Source organism: Pangasianodon hypophthalmus, chromosome 21 (assembly GCF_027358585.1).
Source record: "Pangasianodon hypophthalmus isolate fPanHyp1 chromosome 21, fPanHyp1.pri, whole genome shotgun sequence".
Taxonomy (NCBI): Eukaryota; Metazoa; Chordata; class Actinopteri; order Siluriformes; family Pangasiidae; genus Pangasianodon; species Pangasianodon hypophthalmus.
In genome coordinates this window covers 11,240,291-11,257,494 of record NC_069730.1, presented here as the reverse complement: position 1 = coordinate 11,257,494, position 17,204 = coordinate 11,240,291, and the positions used below count along the sequence as shown (strand labels likewise).

The window sequence follows — 17,204 nt, the reverse complement described above, 5'->3', positions numbered from 1 at the left end:
GTCCAGAATGCAATGCAGCTAAATGATGCAGTTGCATTGAGTTGTGGCAGAGACTCGGTTCAGCTAGTTAGAAATCTCTGAGATGACAAGTGCAATGGTGTTGACGGAGGTGTTAGCATGAAAGTTGAAGTTTTGTAACCTTATCTATTTGAGCAGAGTGTACAGATGAGGAGGTGAGAGAGCTGGACAGACTAAAGGACTAAAGCACTGCTGCATCAGTCTCTTTAGGTGGAGATGAAGTGAGAGCTAAATCCCACTGGCACCACTATCAGCAGGTAGTTGAACCTCACTGTGGCATTCAGGGTGGATTTGTCCTTTCACTTTTGCCTTCTCCCATGCTTACACAAGAATTTTTTATACGTGGACTCTTTGGCATGCTTCCTGGGTAACAATTTAAATTAGTACATTTTTTTTAGAATTGTACAGTGTTAGGAACTTCATCATTGAAATCTGTAATTTTAATGTATTTACTGTCCCAGGACTTCTGACTGCACAGCGTAGCTTAGAATCAGGAAGCCAATGCCATCTAGAGTTCATAATAAAAAATTGAAGAACAGGTATTGGCTGTGGACAGTTTGCTAAATACAGGATACAGAACCAAGCTTTTGCCACATAACACTTTTGCTTGATATTAACTTGAATATATCATCATTGGCACTTTTTTATTAACTATGTTAATTCTGATTGAAAACCCTGATGCATTTGACAATTTAAACTTTGTTAAAGGACATAATCACTCACATTATCACCTTAACTATACAATACTACAGGACTCTGCATTTCTACACTGTGTGCAGTTAAATCATGTTTAACAAGATCCAGATCCAGATCCAGAATTAGCCTAAGTGAATTAAAGTGCACTTTTTAGGGGGCACTTGCTGACTTTCTGATGAAGTGCACTTATTAAGTTGCGCCTACAGCTTTGACCTTTCTGAAAAAGGGAGCAGGTTCAGAGACCATGAGCCATATTATGCAAATCCTTCCTCATATTTCAATGGTACTTAATTTATCAGAAACACTGACTAGAGATTGGAATATTCCCAACCCAGTGAAACTCTTGCTAAAAAAAAAAATAGTTCTATGTCAATTAGTTACAAAGGGCCCATAAGCTGAACTGTGAGTTTCTCAGTAATATGAATTTTAAAGCCATTAAATGCTGGGTTTGTGTTGGCAGAGACTGTAAAAGCAACTGCAGATTGTGTGATTGATGACATTTCTGAATCAATTTTAGAGCTTCTTGCAGAGAATGAGGAAGATGAGTGTAATGCTTGATATTTTGTTGCTTCCGTTTTTCCCAGAGATTGTGAGGGCAATGACTCATGCTATAAACCAGGGAATGGCCATGTACTGGGGGACATCACGCTGGACCGCCATGGAGATTATGGTCAGTTGACCTTAAAATAATCTATTTATGTGTGAACGTGAATTTTAACCACATTAAAAGAGGATTTCTGATTAGTCACCATAAGGGAGTGTGAATCAGAGCATGTTCCCAATAACTACTGTATCTAGTGAATGAGGAAAACAAGATTACATAATCACAAGAGGGACAAACAAATTCATGGGTTCACTGGAACACATATTTGCTAGATCAGTATATCAGTATCCATCACTCTTCCTTACATCTTCCTAGGTTTTTTTTAGGTTTCCTTATGCTCCATTTCAAAATCTCCATTAAAGCAGGTGAAAACCCCACCTCTTGTGATGTGTTGCTGTACCATAACTAATACAAGTTAGCTTACCTTAAAGTAATGTGAGCACTGTGCATATTCTTTGTATTAATACTTTATACGATTCTTTGTATTGTATTACGTCTCCTTTTTAATTTTATTTCATTGTGTTATTACTTTGTAATTCATTTTTATTATGTAATATTACTTCTTCAAGATGATGTGTAATGCAGAGTTCTCAGGATGACCCATTTTTAAATAGCATGATGTAACTAGCACAATTCATTGATAATGCTTTCTGGTGAATACTGCAATGTCCCTTTTATAATGTTTTAAATAAACCAGCAATTAAACCAGTTAGGTTATCTACATGTTTTGGCGAGATATGAACATACTTTTGAGTGCAAAGGTACTGCCCCCCCAAAATGACATCACTTTTAAATGGATATCATTTTGATCACTATTAACATCTTAACATACACTATTTGACCATTTTTTAAGTTGTGATAATAAAGAAACTATGAAACTCCACACTAAATATCTTTATTTGTCTTTTGCACTCAACTGTGTATGAGGCAGACCTTTGTATCTAGCATTCTCACAAATAAATATGTTCATACACCATTTCCATTCTTTTTCTCTCTTCACTTGTCTTTCTGTTCCTCCTTCTCTGTAGGAGGCGTACTCTGTGGCGAGGCAGTTTAACCTAATCCCTCCCGTATGTGAGCAGGCTGAGTATCATTTCTTCCAAAGAGACAAAGTGGAAGTGCAGCTGCCTGAGCTGTATCATAAAATAGGTATGGCTACATTAAGCAAACTTTTAAACATATAATTTTATAGAGAGTTATGTGTGACGAGGATAGCCCTAAACCCTTGTCAGAGTCTTTGCAAACCGGGAAGTGAGGTGATGCAACTGGAAGAACTTGTATATTTTAGCAGACAGTAGAGAGCCAGACAGCCTACATTAGAATCTGTACTAAAGTTTCCATAAAAATGTTTCATTTGAGGATATAAATATGTGAAGAATTTACACATCAGCTACAAAACACCCAGTCACTGATAGAAATAAAAATCTTGCTTTATTTGAGCTTATCATGATGCATTGCAGGTGTGGGTGTGGTGTCCTGGTCTCCTCTGGCCTGTGGAATGATCACAGGAAAGTATGAGAATGGTGTCCCAGAATCCTCCAGGGCAGCAATGAAGGTGGGCCTACATGGTAGATTGATATAACTGCTGGAGGGTATTCCATGAAGTGAGCTAACTCGATAAGCCAGGTTTATTTCAACCCCAGCTATTTTCCATCAGTTTTGGTCCCACAAATGAAGCTAATCGTAAGCGTCACTGTGTTACTATTACAACATGTGCTTTTGGACAAACCTGCTCCATGTCAGTTTAGTTGTGAAGCTTAGTTTAGCTGAATGAATTCTATAGGCCAAGCCTTGTGCTTTCGTAGTCCCTTCGGGTGGAAACAATACTCAGGAACCATTGTTCCGCTGTAGTGCACACTGAAGAAATGGAATATGTGGTTGGTCAGATTTAAGAGAAAATATAATGTATAGTGTACATAAATATATTTCTTTTCGCATCAAAATATGATTTTATTTGCTTAAAGAAAAAATATTTTAAACAAATATCCAATCTAGTACTTGAATTATGTAGAGAGAATCAATAGACTTAGTATTAACATGATCCAATTAGCATCAAATTAAGTTGACTCAAATGTACATGGCCCTGTAGTGTAGTCAGCAGTGTTTCTGCTTCACAGCTCTAAGGTTCTAAGGTAAGGTGGGTGTGTGGTGGTTGGTTTTGGGCTTTGAAAATGCATAATTAAATCATGTTGGCTACAACTCAGTTCATTCACGTGGAACCAATGTACACATTTGGATCAAGTAAATTCAATGAACTTTTTTCTTTACCTTTCCTCAGAGTAAAAATCATAGACAGCATAACACCTAAACATGTCTAAAATGATATGAACCAGGCACACTAAATAAAAATCTGTCTTTAAATTTATCCAATTACTCATTTATGTGACTTTTTATAGTCCACTATTTGTACTTGGAGATCAAGTATATATTAAGCATTTTGACTATAGAATCAATTTATGCATTTATTCTGTCATATATCTTTTGCCTTGCTGCTTCTTGAGCTTTGTTAATAGCTGAGGTGTTGCATGTCTTTGCAGTAATGCCTTAATACTCATCGTATAATTAGTTATAAGTCATTGTTCAGCTGGAGTAAAAAAAAAAAACACGGCTCTCTCATTTGCTGCCTTATTGCTGTATCTTTAGTCAACTGCTAGGGCAGCTTGTACATTGTGTGCATGTGCATGAGCCTCAAATGGCCAGTTCCAGCTTGAATTAGTGGAAATATGTTGCACCTAAACTTCATTCATGGAACTCACTGAGCCTGGATTTACCTGTTATGCTAAGTCAAGTGACGCTATTTCAAATAAGCCTTGCATTTATTAGCTTGCTCCATGGAATACCTACATGTTCATCATTAGTCTTGATAGAGTGTGTCTTTACATTGAGACCCTGATCATCAACCATATACTCAAATATTCCATTTTATAAGTTATTATGTGATAAATAATGATATCTGTATGATATATGATATGATATTATTTGATACTATATGATAAATCATGCATAATAATAATAATAATAATAATAATAATAATAATAATAATTGTTGTTGTTGTTGCTATAATACCCCATATTAGTTTATAACATTCCATATGGAATATCATTATTTTACATGGCATCTGTTGCCTAACTTGCTGTGTTGTTTTTTGTATGTTCTATGTATGGAACCAGTCATACCAGTGGCTAAAGGATAAGATAGTGAGTGAGGACGGAAGGAAACAGCAGGCTAAGCTGAAGGAGCTAAGTCACATTGCAGAAAAGCTTAGCTGTACACTACCACAACTTGCTGTGGGTGAGACAAAACCCAAAAACTCACATTTACCAAGAAGCCTTGTATTTCACAGAACTGTTATTATGTTATTACACTACAAAAAAATCACCCACAGTGATGATCTAATTATAACATTCTATCTTGAGGGTCAAGATTTTATGACTCCACAGGAGCTGACATGTTCACTGTTATTTCCTTTCTTTATGTTTAGAACTAGATCGTTACTCTAGACTCATCACATCCTAGTAAAGGACTGTTAAAACTGAATAACCTTCTGGCTATTATTTTATATTTCATTGTAACAGAACTAATCTTGGATCAGGCTTTCTACATCCATTTTATTCTATTAAGATGTTAAAGGCTAAAACTGATCCAGCATCTGGATTATTACTCTTAATAGCTCCTCTTAATGCTCTTACTCATAATGCAAATAAATGGGATCTCTTCACTGTAAATGAAGCCCTAGTCTAAGAGAGCATTAAAAAAAACTTGCTTCTTTTAGTTCTTTATTTTATTTGTTTATTTTTAACCTAATGGTTTGGTTTGACTGCAGAGACAATCACAGTGATGAGATGAGTCTATGAGTTATTCTGAAATGGCCTCCTCTCTACTCTCCTTGTCTGCAGCTTGGTGCTTACGGAATGAGGGAGTGAGTTCAGTTCTGCTGGGGAGCTCCAACCCTGCACAACTCACAGAAAACCTAGGTGCAATACAGGCAAGAAAATTGGTTTTATTTCATCAACATCAAGACAAAAACTCAGTCAACTAATATATACATCATATATATGTCAGGCAGAAGATATGGACACAAATGCAGGTAAACAGCAGCTTTATTGTCAATACATGCAGACGAATCCAAGACATAAGACAAGAATGTAGTCAATAAACAGGCAGTGGTCAGGCCATGAGCAAACAGCATAAACTAGACAAGACTAAAGCACAAACGCGAAAACCAAACAAGATCTGTAAACCAGGTAGACACTCACAATACTAAGGCTTGGTAATTACTGGTGAAAAACACAGAGCATATACTTTGGAAAAAGAGTGTGAGTTGGAAGTCTACTATACTGTGAGGCAGAAATTGTACACAGGCATGTGTAATCAGTAAGATGGCGAACTTGATGAGTCTCTGTTGTGGCTGGGTGTTGTAGTCCATAGCGACCATGTTTGTAGGCCACGTTGTACTCTGGGTATTGTAGTTAAATGCTGTTTCCGGCGTTGACATGGCATTGACATTTCAGCTGGTTCACCTTTGCTGTTGAGGGGTGCAGGTGGGGGGGTGGGGGGTGTTCTTGCAAGGGGACCTGGTGTTACTGGTTTCAGGCGTGAGACATGAAAAGATGGGGCTAGGTGGCTGTGACATGGTAGGGCCAGTATATATGTGACATTTATTCACTTTAGAATCTTGAAGGGGCTGATGTAGCGATGTGCCAGTTTTCTATACCCCTCTGTGATGCGGATGTCCCTGGTGGACCACCATACGTTGTCGCCAGGTTCATATCAGGGATTCTCTCCTCTGTGATGATCGCGAACTCCTTGATTACCCGGGCTGTGTATTCAAGCTGTTGGTGAGATTATTCCCTTACCTGCTCACGCCGCCTGAACCATTGTTCACTGTGGGTGAGTCGGTCAGGTTGGCTTTCCATGGGAACAGCAGTGGTTGGAATCCTAGAACACACTGGAAGAGGATTATCTTGGTGGCTGAGTGCCAGAAGGAGTTCTGCGCATACTCAGCCCTGGGCAGGAACTGTGCCCAGTCCTTCTGACAGTTGGCACAGACAGTTCGTATTTCGTAAACACCCGATTTCCTGGTTGGGTCTCTCCACTTGGCCGTTAGCTTGAGGATGATAACCTGTTGTTAAGTTCACTGTGATGCCAAGTTTCTCCATGAACACAATGTGAACTGTGCTTCCCCATGATATTTTCAGGGATGCCAAAGTACCTGAACACATGGTTGAAGATTAATTCCACTGTATCGAATGATGACTGTATTGTTCACTGATGGAGGAAGATAGATGATGAAGTCGATAGCCAGATGTGACCATGGGCAGGAAGGCATGGGCCCATGTGATGAGTTTGTTGCGGAGGTGAGCAGGCACATACTTTTTCCCTGCTGGGTAGGACGTGGGCATTCTCACTTCTGTGTGGCTCTCGATTTCTTGATCGATGTCCCAAGTTATGGCCCTCACAAAGCATGACCGTGGTAGAATGCATTCATCAGAGTTCTCTTTGGAAGGAGCTTGATATAGCCATGAGAGTGGGACTGCCTTGAAGTTCTTCAATCCTGGTTGATATGAGATGGTACAATCGAACCGGGCGAGAAACAGAGCCCAGAGTTCTTGGCATGAATTTAACCTTTTAGCCAATGTAGTCAAGGTTTCTCTGGTCTGTGAAGATTACGAAGGGGTGATTAGCTCCATCCAACCAGTGTCTTGACTGTGAGAAGCTCCCAGTTGCCGATGTCATAATTGCACTCCACTGATGATAGCTAGGCTAGGAGGCTAGGAGGCTGAATCCTCTGATGAACCACCTATAGAAGTTTGTGAATCCCAGAAAACATTGCAGTTCCTTAATGGTTTGTGGTGTGGACCCATTAGTGATGGCTGAGATCTTATCTTGGTCTGCGACCACCCCCTCTGTTCTAATGATATAGCCAAGATAAGTCACTCTAGTCATATGGAACTCACATTTCTCTTCTTTGACATAGAACTGGTTGGCGAGTAGTTTGGTGAGTACTTGTCTGACATGAATGACTTGTGTTTCTTTGTCTGAGGAGTAGAAGGCTACCTTGTGGATGTCGTCAATGTAAACGATCACAAACTTTCCCAGCATGTCACGTAGAATGTCATTGATCAGGCATTGGAATACTGTGGGTGCTGAAGATACGACATGACACAGTACTCAAAGTGACCAGAGGTGGTGCTAAAGGCCATGTTCCATTCGTCCCCTTCTCTGATCCATAAGGTTGTATGCGCTCCACAGATTCAATTTTGTGAAGATTTTTGCCTCCCATAGCTGTTCGAGCACCGAGGGGACTGAGAGAAGTTAATGATACTTTACTGTGACTTAGTTAAGACCTCGATAGTCAATACAGGGTCTTAAACCACCCCTTTCTTCTCCACAAAAAAGAAGCCGGTCGGATGCTGGTCAACATCAAGGGACGAATGTATCCCTGTTGCAGAGCTTCCTCGATGTCTTCTTTCATGGCTTGGTTTCTTTGGCTGACAAGGCGTAGATGCTGTTCCGAGGGGGTGTGGTTCCAGTCAGGAGGTTGATGGCACAGTTGTATGGCCAGTGTGGTGGTAACCCACTGGCCACTGAATTTGTGGTACTCTGGGGAAATTTCCACTTGGGACTTAGTCTCAGGGCATTCTGTTATTGTGGATGTGACATAGATTGAAGGAACCTGGAGACACTTCTCATGACAATGCACTGACAAGCATGTTATCTCTTATTCTTTCCATGAAATGTACAGCTCATGGGTTTGCATCCAGGGGAACCCAAGTACCACAAGGAACTTGGTGGTAACTGTGACAAGGAGGGAGATTCCTGATGCAAGGCGCTGACATGAAGGGTTATGGGCTCGGTGCAGTGGGTGATGGATCCACCCCAATGGACCACCGTCTGATCTGAATAGGAAGTATATTATTCCTGTGAGAAAATGGAAAAATTTGGAGTGACTCACCCTGTGGGAGTGAGATGTGGAGGCTGGTCGCTCGTGTTCCCGCTGTGGTGCCATGGTCAGTGGCTTAGAGGGGCAACATGCTACTTGGTGCTGAGGACTGGCACAAAAATAGTACAATTTCTCCTTCTGATGCCGTTAGCATTCCACAGAAGTTAACTTGGCTTGACCGAGTTGCATGGGTTCTGTTGAGTGGATGTGAGGAACTGGGATGGACGTGGCTTTGACTCCTCCTCAAATTTCCCAGCATGACGTTGAGATGGATGGACATGTCAGTAAGGTAATCGAGGGTGGCTTCGTCATCCAGGATATCGGCATTAAGCCCTTGAGGATATGCTGCCTTGAGAGCCGGTTCATTCCGGCTGTTTTCCATGGCTAACATGCAGACGTTCAAGGTGAATTCAGTAGCACTTTGGTTCCCCCGTTTGAGGCTGAGGAGATTCTCGTCAATCTCCTTGCCCTCAGGAGAGTGGTAAAATACCTGCTGAAAGAGCTGGAGGAAGTGCTCTTACGAAGCCATGTGCTCACTCTTTTGGGATCAAACCATGGTCACCCATTTGAGCGCTTTGTCGGTCAGAGGGTTGATGAAGTGAGCAATCTTGGTGTGCTTGGACATTACATCTTAGCCTGAGAAGTAGAGAACATAGGAGCAGGAAGCCTTGCATCCTGGCATACTTGTCTGGGCATACTTGTCTGAGTGTTGTTGCCACCGAGGCTGCAGGCAGAGCCGACCTGGTGAAGTGGAACTGTGCCAGCTGTGCACTGACCATGGCTATCTGCTATTGCTGTTCTTCAACGTCTCACACCACTCCAGGGCACTCCAGGTAAACGGCAGCTTCATTGTCAATACTTGCAGACAAATCCAAGACATAACACAAGAATGTAGTCAATAAACAGGCAATGGTCAGGCAAAGAGCAAACAGCATAAACTAGAGAAGACCGAGGCAAAAATGTGAAAACCAAACAAGATCTGTAAACCAGGTAGACAATCACAATTCTAACACTTGGTAATGACTGGTAGGAAACACAAAGCATATATTTCATATATTTTGAGGTGGTAATTGTACACTGTGAGGTGGTAATTGTGTGCAAATGTGTGTAATTAGTAAGATGGCGAACTTGAATGTGACAGTCTCTGTTGATGCTGGGTGTTGTGGTCCATGGTGGCCACGTTTGTAGGCTATGTTGGGTATTGTAGTTGTGATGACATGACACATCATCTGCTTATTCTAACACAGAGTTGTTTTATGTCTATTAATGATCAAGACCTGATAAAGGCTCAATTAGTATAGCCATCATGATATTATGAATACATAGGGCAAAAATCAGAAACTGTAAACAGGCAATGGTCAGGCGATCAGTAAACAACATATACGAGGCAATGCAAGAATCAAAACCAGAAAACCAGAAGAGGGATCAAAACCAGAATGACAATGTAGCAATATACAAAGGCTTGGTATCGACAGGTATGTGAACACTGAGCATATACCTCACAATGAAAGTGTGAACTGAAAGTCCTTATATACTGTGACTGTGGCTGTGATTGTAATTGAGTCCAAGAGTGTGTGATCAGCAATCAGGTGAACGTGAACATGAGAGAGTCTGTGATGGTTGGGTGTCGTAGTCTTTCGACGGCCATGTTTGTAGGCCGCTCCGTCATCTGGGAGTTGTAGATTGAAGCCAGTTCCGGCATTGACATGACAGGTAGCATGGTGGCAGTGTTTTCTGCTGCACCAACAAACATGGTTAAAACTCCATTGATCCAAATGTTCTTTAGGAAACAAAAAAAGAGGCTTGTGTATGGCATCCCTCTAAAGCAGGGGCTCCCAAACTAAGTGTCTCTTGATTTACAAATGAGGTAGTGAGAGAAACTGAGTGTGTTTTTTTGTTTCATTTAACTTATTTTGCAGATTAATATTAGAAATATCAAAGACAGATTCTGTATGTTAATATTTTCAGATTTTACTGGGAGTCACATTCAAACATAACACTTTTAAATTAAGAGATGTTATATCTCTTTTGGCTGCTCTGGTTAGGGGTTGCTATAGTGGATCATTGATCCGTGTATTTGATTTGGCACAGTTTTTAAACTGGATGCCGTTCCTGACACAACCCTCCCCAATTTTTATCCGGGCTTGGGACCAGCACCGAGAGCGCACTGTTGCAGGGGTTGGTTGCCTGGCCGGGAACTGAACACAGGTGGCAGTGAGAGTGCTGTGGCCTAACCACTAGTCCACCAGGGACCTCCACTTTTAATTTAAGACTGCACATGCTATTTTAAAATTTTTCACTATCGTTATACTCTGCACTCACAAATCGCATATGTACTACTCTAGACCATTATTGAGTACTAACACTAACTAGTTTTCCTATTACAGTTAGTGTTTGCATTTTAAATCTCTCATGTACCCTTCAAACCTACCTGTTTTACATACTAGTCTTATGGATTTTCTAGGGTAGTACTAAATATTTTTTTTAAATGTAAGGTCACAGTTTATCCTCCAGATGTACATAAGATAGGCAGGCGAGTGTATCAACAATGCTGCTTGCATCTTGTCATGTGGAAAATGTCCAGTCTACGCAACCATTTTATGTTGAATTTCAAATATTTTAAATATTTATTTTCATCAGCAATAAAAAAATATGTGATTCATTTATCCTGCAATTATTAAAGTTATTCAAAATGACCTCTTTTTTCAGGTGCTTCCAAAGATTACACCTAACATTGCCTCAGAGATTGACAAAATTCTGGGTAACAAACCCCACAGTAAGAAAGACTATCACCACTGAGGGATTCTGGGACTGAAACGGATGTGTGTCATTCCTGACCTGTCAGTATGTCTCTCACCTGCTATGTGGCATTACTGTAGACCATTGCTGTTATATTAATATAATGGCAGTATATTCTGCCCGTGTGTCTTGAGTCAGTCAACAGAGCCATGCATGCTTAAGTGTGTGTCAGTGTGACTGAAGATCTCTGTGAGAAAAACACCTCACAGTAATAGTCCATATTCTAAAGATGTCGTTCTGTCTAACATGCATAATAAGAAACATTTAACAGTTGGTCATCCTCTATTGTCTCTTTGATTACTTTGGACATTAGAGGACAAGTCTGTTTGAATCATCGTGCCTGAGGATAAAATGTTAGGCTTTAACATTTAATTAAATGTATTTTGATAAGAAACAATGCAGATACAGTGGATAACGATGCCTGCAGGATTACACTGTGTGATCATGATTGACTGTGCAAGCTGGAACAGCATAGAACAGCACTGATGGACAAATACTGTGCTTTCCAAACTGTGCGACATTTTCCCCATAAAGTCAAAATTCCTTTGTCATATCAGTGTATGCCTGCTGCCTATTCACAGCTGTGCTCTGTTTTACCATAGATGGATATGTATCTATTCCAGAGAATCTGCTAATTCTGCTGCTGGATTTGCAATTTAAATTCTGACAGTGTTTTATTTAATGGCTTTGTTTGCAAATGGAATTGGTCATGCTGGTGTATTTGTCTGTGTTTAAGCTGAACCTGCAGATTTCAGATTTGGAGAGAGATTGTAGTATGATACATAGCATAATACAATTTATTTAAACCTGACTGTTCCAATGAAATGGTCAAAGTGTTTACAGATTTGTGATATAGGTTGTAAAGTACTTTACTGTTCAGTTTGCTTTTAGAAATGAAATAAAACAGCTCCTCTACAAACTGTTGGGTCATTTTTCTTGCAGCTCAGTGAAAGAGCAGGTTGCAGATAGGCATTACAGTTGTGGTTAAAAAAGTATGTTTAATTACATTCCAATATAGACATTTTATTTCCCAATCACTGGCTAAAAAAACAATATTGCCTATATTGATCTACAAAAAAATAAGTACATGAAATAATATGTGTGATAGAAAAAAGAAAAGAATAATAATTGCAAGTGTAAAAGCCCACAATTCATACATGTAGGTTTGAGTATTCTGTTATATGCTAATATTTCAAAGTCTTGTAACTTCATCCAGCAAAGATGATGTCCAATTTGGGTATGCAGGAGTGGAACACAGACCTCAGGAATGGAGTGGCTTCTCTGTGTCTCCTAAAGTGGTCAGATATGTGAGATGCTATCTATAGTGGATAGAAAATGAATACGCACTCTTTAACTATTTTCACATTTAGGTGGCCTACAAACTGGAATTAAAATCGAATAAATCAATTTTTCTTGTTAATCTACACATAACACTTAACAATGTCAAAGTGAACATCTAACAATACAACACTTCTAACATTATTTAAAAATAAATAACTACAATATCTTAGTTTGAGAAGTATACACCCCTTTACTATAACATCCCTTAAACAATCTCTGGATTAACCATTTGCCTTCATGGTCACATAGTCAATTAACTTGATAGCTTGAATAAAAAGCTACTTTGAACTTTAATGTTGGCCCTTCTGTTTGCATGTGCAGATCCACACAAAGGCAGCAGCATGGCCTCCAAAGACCTCCCAAAATAATTCTGCAACAAAGTTGTGGAAAGATACACATCATATGAGGGATATAAAAAAAAAAATTTCCAAGATTTTGAAGATACCCCAGAGCACAGTCTGCCAAAATCTGGGTGTCCATCAAAACTATATGGCAGGGAGAGAAGACAGTTGGTCATAGAGGCCACCAGGAACCAAATGGAAACTTTGAAAGCCCTGCAGGGTCTTATAGCCAACAGAGGAAAACATGTGCATCACACAACAGTTTCTGCATGGGAGGGTGGAAAGAAGAAAGCCATTTCTCAAAAAGGAGTCCCTTTTGAAGTTTGCACAAAGACACCTGAAGGATCTTGCAATAACCTGGCAGAAGGTTTTGTGTTCAGATGAAACCAAAGTGTCATTATTGGCATGAATGCCAACATGGCCCATCACCAAAACAACACCATCCCAACTGTGAAGCATGATGGTGGAAGCGTAATGTTTTGGGGACATTTCTCTTGTCAGGATTGTGGGAAGGATGGATGGAGCCAAGTACAGGAAGATTCTCAGAAAGAACCTGATGAAATCTACATGATGAAATGTCTGAAATCTGGTTAAAAATTCATATTCCAACAAGACAATGACCCCAAGAATAAGGCCTAAGCCTCCATGGAGTACCTTGCTAGGAACAAGATGGATGTTCTGGAATGGCCTAGTCAAAGCCCTGATCTAAATCAAATTAAGAAACGATGGGACGACTTGGATGTTGCTACCCATCAGCGAAAACCAAATAACCTCTCCCAGCATGAACATTTCTACAAAGAGGAGTTGGGGAGGATCTCCACATTCAGGTGTGCCAACCTTGTGAAGAGCTACCCAAAAAGACTAGTAGCTGTAGTTGCTGCCAAAGGTGCCTCTACCAAGTACTGACTCTGGGGGTGAATACTTGTGTGAAGAAATGAGGACATGTCAGTTCGGTCAATTAAATACTCTAGTTTTTTTCAGATTGAAATAAATTCAATGCATTTGTGTGGTATAATGTGTTGCTTGGATCAGGGAAAACAAGTCCCATTTAAATCCATGACAATTACAGAACCTGACACAACAAAATGTAAACATTTTGAAAGGATGTATATTCATTTTCTATCCACTGTAAAATCAGCCTTTTCTCTCACTCACAACAAGAGTGGGACACACACATACCCAGGGCCTCCTATCAGCGCTTTGTTTGCAAGCCAAATCTCGTATTGACATCCTCTTGGTAACTGAACCGACTCTGTAGGCTTCTGTCCCATGCAAAATATCAGAGGCATGATCAGGGTATGTCAAATTCAACATCAATTCAGTGCTTTAGGCCTTGATATCGGATCAGTGCATCCCTAACAGATACACAAAACCCAAAAGAGTATATTACTATATACAGTATCCTATGTAGGATACTAAATCTTCTGTGTATCCACATTGGGAGGTATAATATTATACATGATTAAGCAATTACAATATAACAATTAGACAATTTTTTTATTATGATTAAATAGACCACAGTACTGATGTTAATGATTCATATTCTGTTTATATTCTACTTTGTTTGTTTCACAATGACCTTGTTGTGTTCAATAAGAGAAATATCTTGTGTTCTGCTAGGCCTATGTGTTATTGGTATAAGCCAATGGGCTGGTTTGAGTATTACAGAAACTGTTGATCTCCTGGGATTTTCACACACAACAGTCTCTAGGTTTTACACAGAATGGTGCGAAAAACAAAAAACAAACAATGTGTGGAGGGTCTGAAGGCCAGGGCCACTGGTGCAACTGGGCAAGCTGGCATTTGACCCGGCACTTTTCAAACTACCGGGGCGGTGACCCAGCACTTCAGGCAATGACAGACATGTCTGACTCGATTGAAAAACCAATCAAAACTTCCATTTCAGCTGGGGGGGTGGGACATTTCTCCTAAAGGGGATCGCCTATGGGTGATAAAGGGTTAAAGGGTTTAATATTTTAAGTGACATATGCACATATTCTGTATTCTGAATCGATTACAGGATCATGCCTCAAATGACATTCTTCAAATAAAGTAAGTAAGGCTTGCTGGAAAAATGTTTAGGGAAACAAACAGTTAGTACAGTGACAACAGCCTATTGCGGAGTGTGAACATGTCTTTGATTTTTAAAACATGTTTTAGAATTAGTGCTGTCTAACTTTGTGAACTAATCTTTTGCCTGAGGAGTAAAATGCAAAATGAAGCATTTGGGGTCCAAAGAAACTACTCTGACATTCATTAAAAGTTGTGTTTGCTGATTATTTTATATGGAAGCTCATTCACTTATTATTGTTGGTAATGGGTTTTAATGCATTTAAAATATGCTGTCTCTTTAAATATTTTGAGTAATGTAATTTAATATGTTCTATAATTTTCCACAGAAGTGGAATGTAACCGAGTTAACCATAGCATTGTATAAGGAAGCAAACACTGAGACATTGTGGGTTTTTTACTGGTTAATAAAATTAATTTAAAGATTACTTGCTTGATGTATGATCTACTTGCAGTATTTGTGGCAGCACATGATATCTGGTTTAAGTATCATTAATAGCACAATTTTTTATTAAATATTATTAAAAGCTTCAAATTTTGCTCCAACACAGTGGGAGTATGGTGCCACCCCTGCTGCAGGCTGAAACACCTTGTTGCTGAGAGAGATCAGAGGTGAATGACCAGCCTGGTCTGAGCTGACAGGAAGTCTATAGTATCTCAAAAAAGCACTCTTTACAACAGTGGTGAGCAGAAAAGCATCTCGGGATGTGCAAAACATCAAACCTTGAGCTGGATGGGAACCTTGAGGTGAGGTGGAACAGGAATCTGAGGCGATCATGGGCACAGGCTCACCCAAACTGGACAGCTGAAGATTAGAGGGAAAATCACCTGGTCTTTTTCCAGTCTTCAACTGTCTAGTTTGGGTGAGTCTGTGCTCATGATTAGCCTCAGATTCCTGTTCTTGGTTGACAGGAGGGGAACCCAATGTGATCTGCTGCTGTTGTAGCCCATCCACCTCAAGGTTCCATGTTTTGTGCATGCTGAGATGCTTTTCTGCTCACCACTGTTGTAAAGAGTGCTTATTTGAGTTATTATAGACTTCCTGTCAGCTCAAACCAATCTGGCCATATTCCTCTTACTTCTCATATCAACAAGATGTTTCCACCCACAGAACTCTCGCTCAGAGTCGCTCTCTCAATGTTTTTTGTTGGTCAGTGTAGTTTTTCATGTTAGGAGCACATTCACTGTAAGATACCTGAAGTGCAACTTAAAATAGTAAGTAATTAATTAATATGTAAAATGCTAAAATGCAATCATATAATTTTCGCAAGTATATTGATTTTACTGTTGTCAGGAAAAGATTTTAGAGCTTTGTGTCATGATTGAATGAGCTCCCATTTGCTATCTAGCTGACATTATCCATCATTTGATTCAGAGTAACGTAAGTATAAGTAGCTTATGTAAAGCATCAACTGAAAATATACTAGTAAACAGCAGTCAACATTTACATTCAATTTTATGAGATAATGTACAAGTATTTTACTTGCAAAATTTACAGTACATTACTGGAAACATACAGTAATATTATATATATATATATATAAAATAAAAATAACAGGAATTATCTCTAAAGACATTTCAGCACTTACAGTAAATGTGTTTTACAGCCAGCCACTAGAGGGCCTCAGAGACATTTTTGGCTGCTTTTATGGCATTTATTGATTATTATTTATTGAGTTATTGATATATACAGTCATTGCACAATCCCCTGCCTGCTTTGTGCCACTCATCTTCTGTTATTGTAATGCTGAATTAACTGGAAAATAAATGTCTTTAAAACTAAGCCTTATGCCTTGCTAAAATTTATGCTCTATTGCCTCGTGGCTTCTTTAACTTTCCTGAGTAAAGAGTAAAGAAGTAACCTATGCTTCTGATACTGTTATTGCCTTAAAAGTGAATAAGTTATTGGAATTTAAAGTGCTTTGAATTATTACATTTTTTTAATAGACTCACCGTAAAGTTTAAAGCACTGGGCAAAGTACAATACTAGCACATAAAATCAGATCTAGTGAGTGCAGAATGCCATATTGCATTGTTTAACAATATCTATGCAGTTAATAATAAATTTTTGTCTCCAGGCCATCAGACTATTTAACAGCCAGTAGTCCTTCATCTAGCACTGTGACACTTTATTACTGCCACTTCCGGATAATTAGATATTTACTATTCAGATTTACTATGTACTATTTATTGTACTCGTATTTACTGTTCTGCCTTATTTAATAGCACCTGTCACTTTACTCTGCCATTGTACACCACTGTTTCATTTACATCATTTACCTTATTACATTATTGAATCATCTCAACCACCCATGTCCAAATATGTGTTTATTCATATCTAATAAGTGTTTGTACTGTCAGTGTCTAAATCTGAGCCTCGTCACAAGCATT

General features: G+C 39.3%; 1 protein-coding gene across 1 annotated transcript in view; it reads left to right on the top strand.

Moving 5' to 3' along the window:
• Positions 1-11,981, top strand: part of kcnab1b (potassium voltage-gated channel subfamily A regulatory beta subunit 1b) — a 56,007-nt gene extending 44,026 nt beyond the window's left edge. Inside the window, exons 9-14 of the mRNA XM_026925508.3 lie at positions 1,299-1,384; positions 2,347-2,467; positions 2,779-2,873; positions 4,490-4,610; positions 5,216-5,304; positions 10,972-11,981. Coding sequence (XP_026781309.1) covers positions 1,299-1,384; positions 2,347-2,467; positions 2,779-2,873; positions 4,490-4,610; positions 5,216-5,304; positions 10,972-11,061 — 602 coding nt within the window. The 3' untranslated portion in view covers positions 11,062-11,981. The remainder of the gene's footprint in view (positions 1-1,298; positions 1,385-2,346; positions 2,468-2,778; positions 2,874-4,489; positions 4,611-5,215; positions 5,305-10,971) is intronic.
• The last annotated feature ends 5,223 nt before the right edge of the window (positions 11,982-17,204 follow it).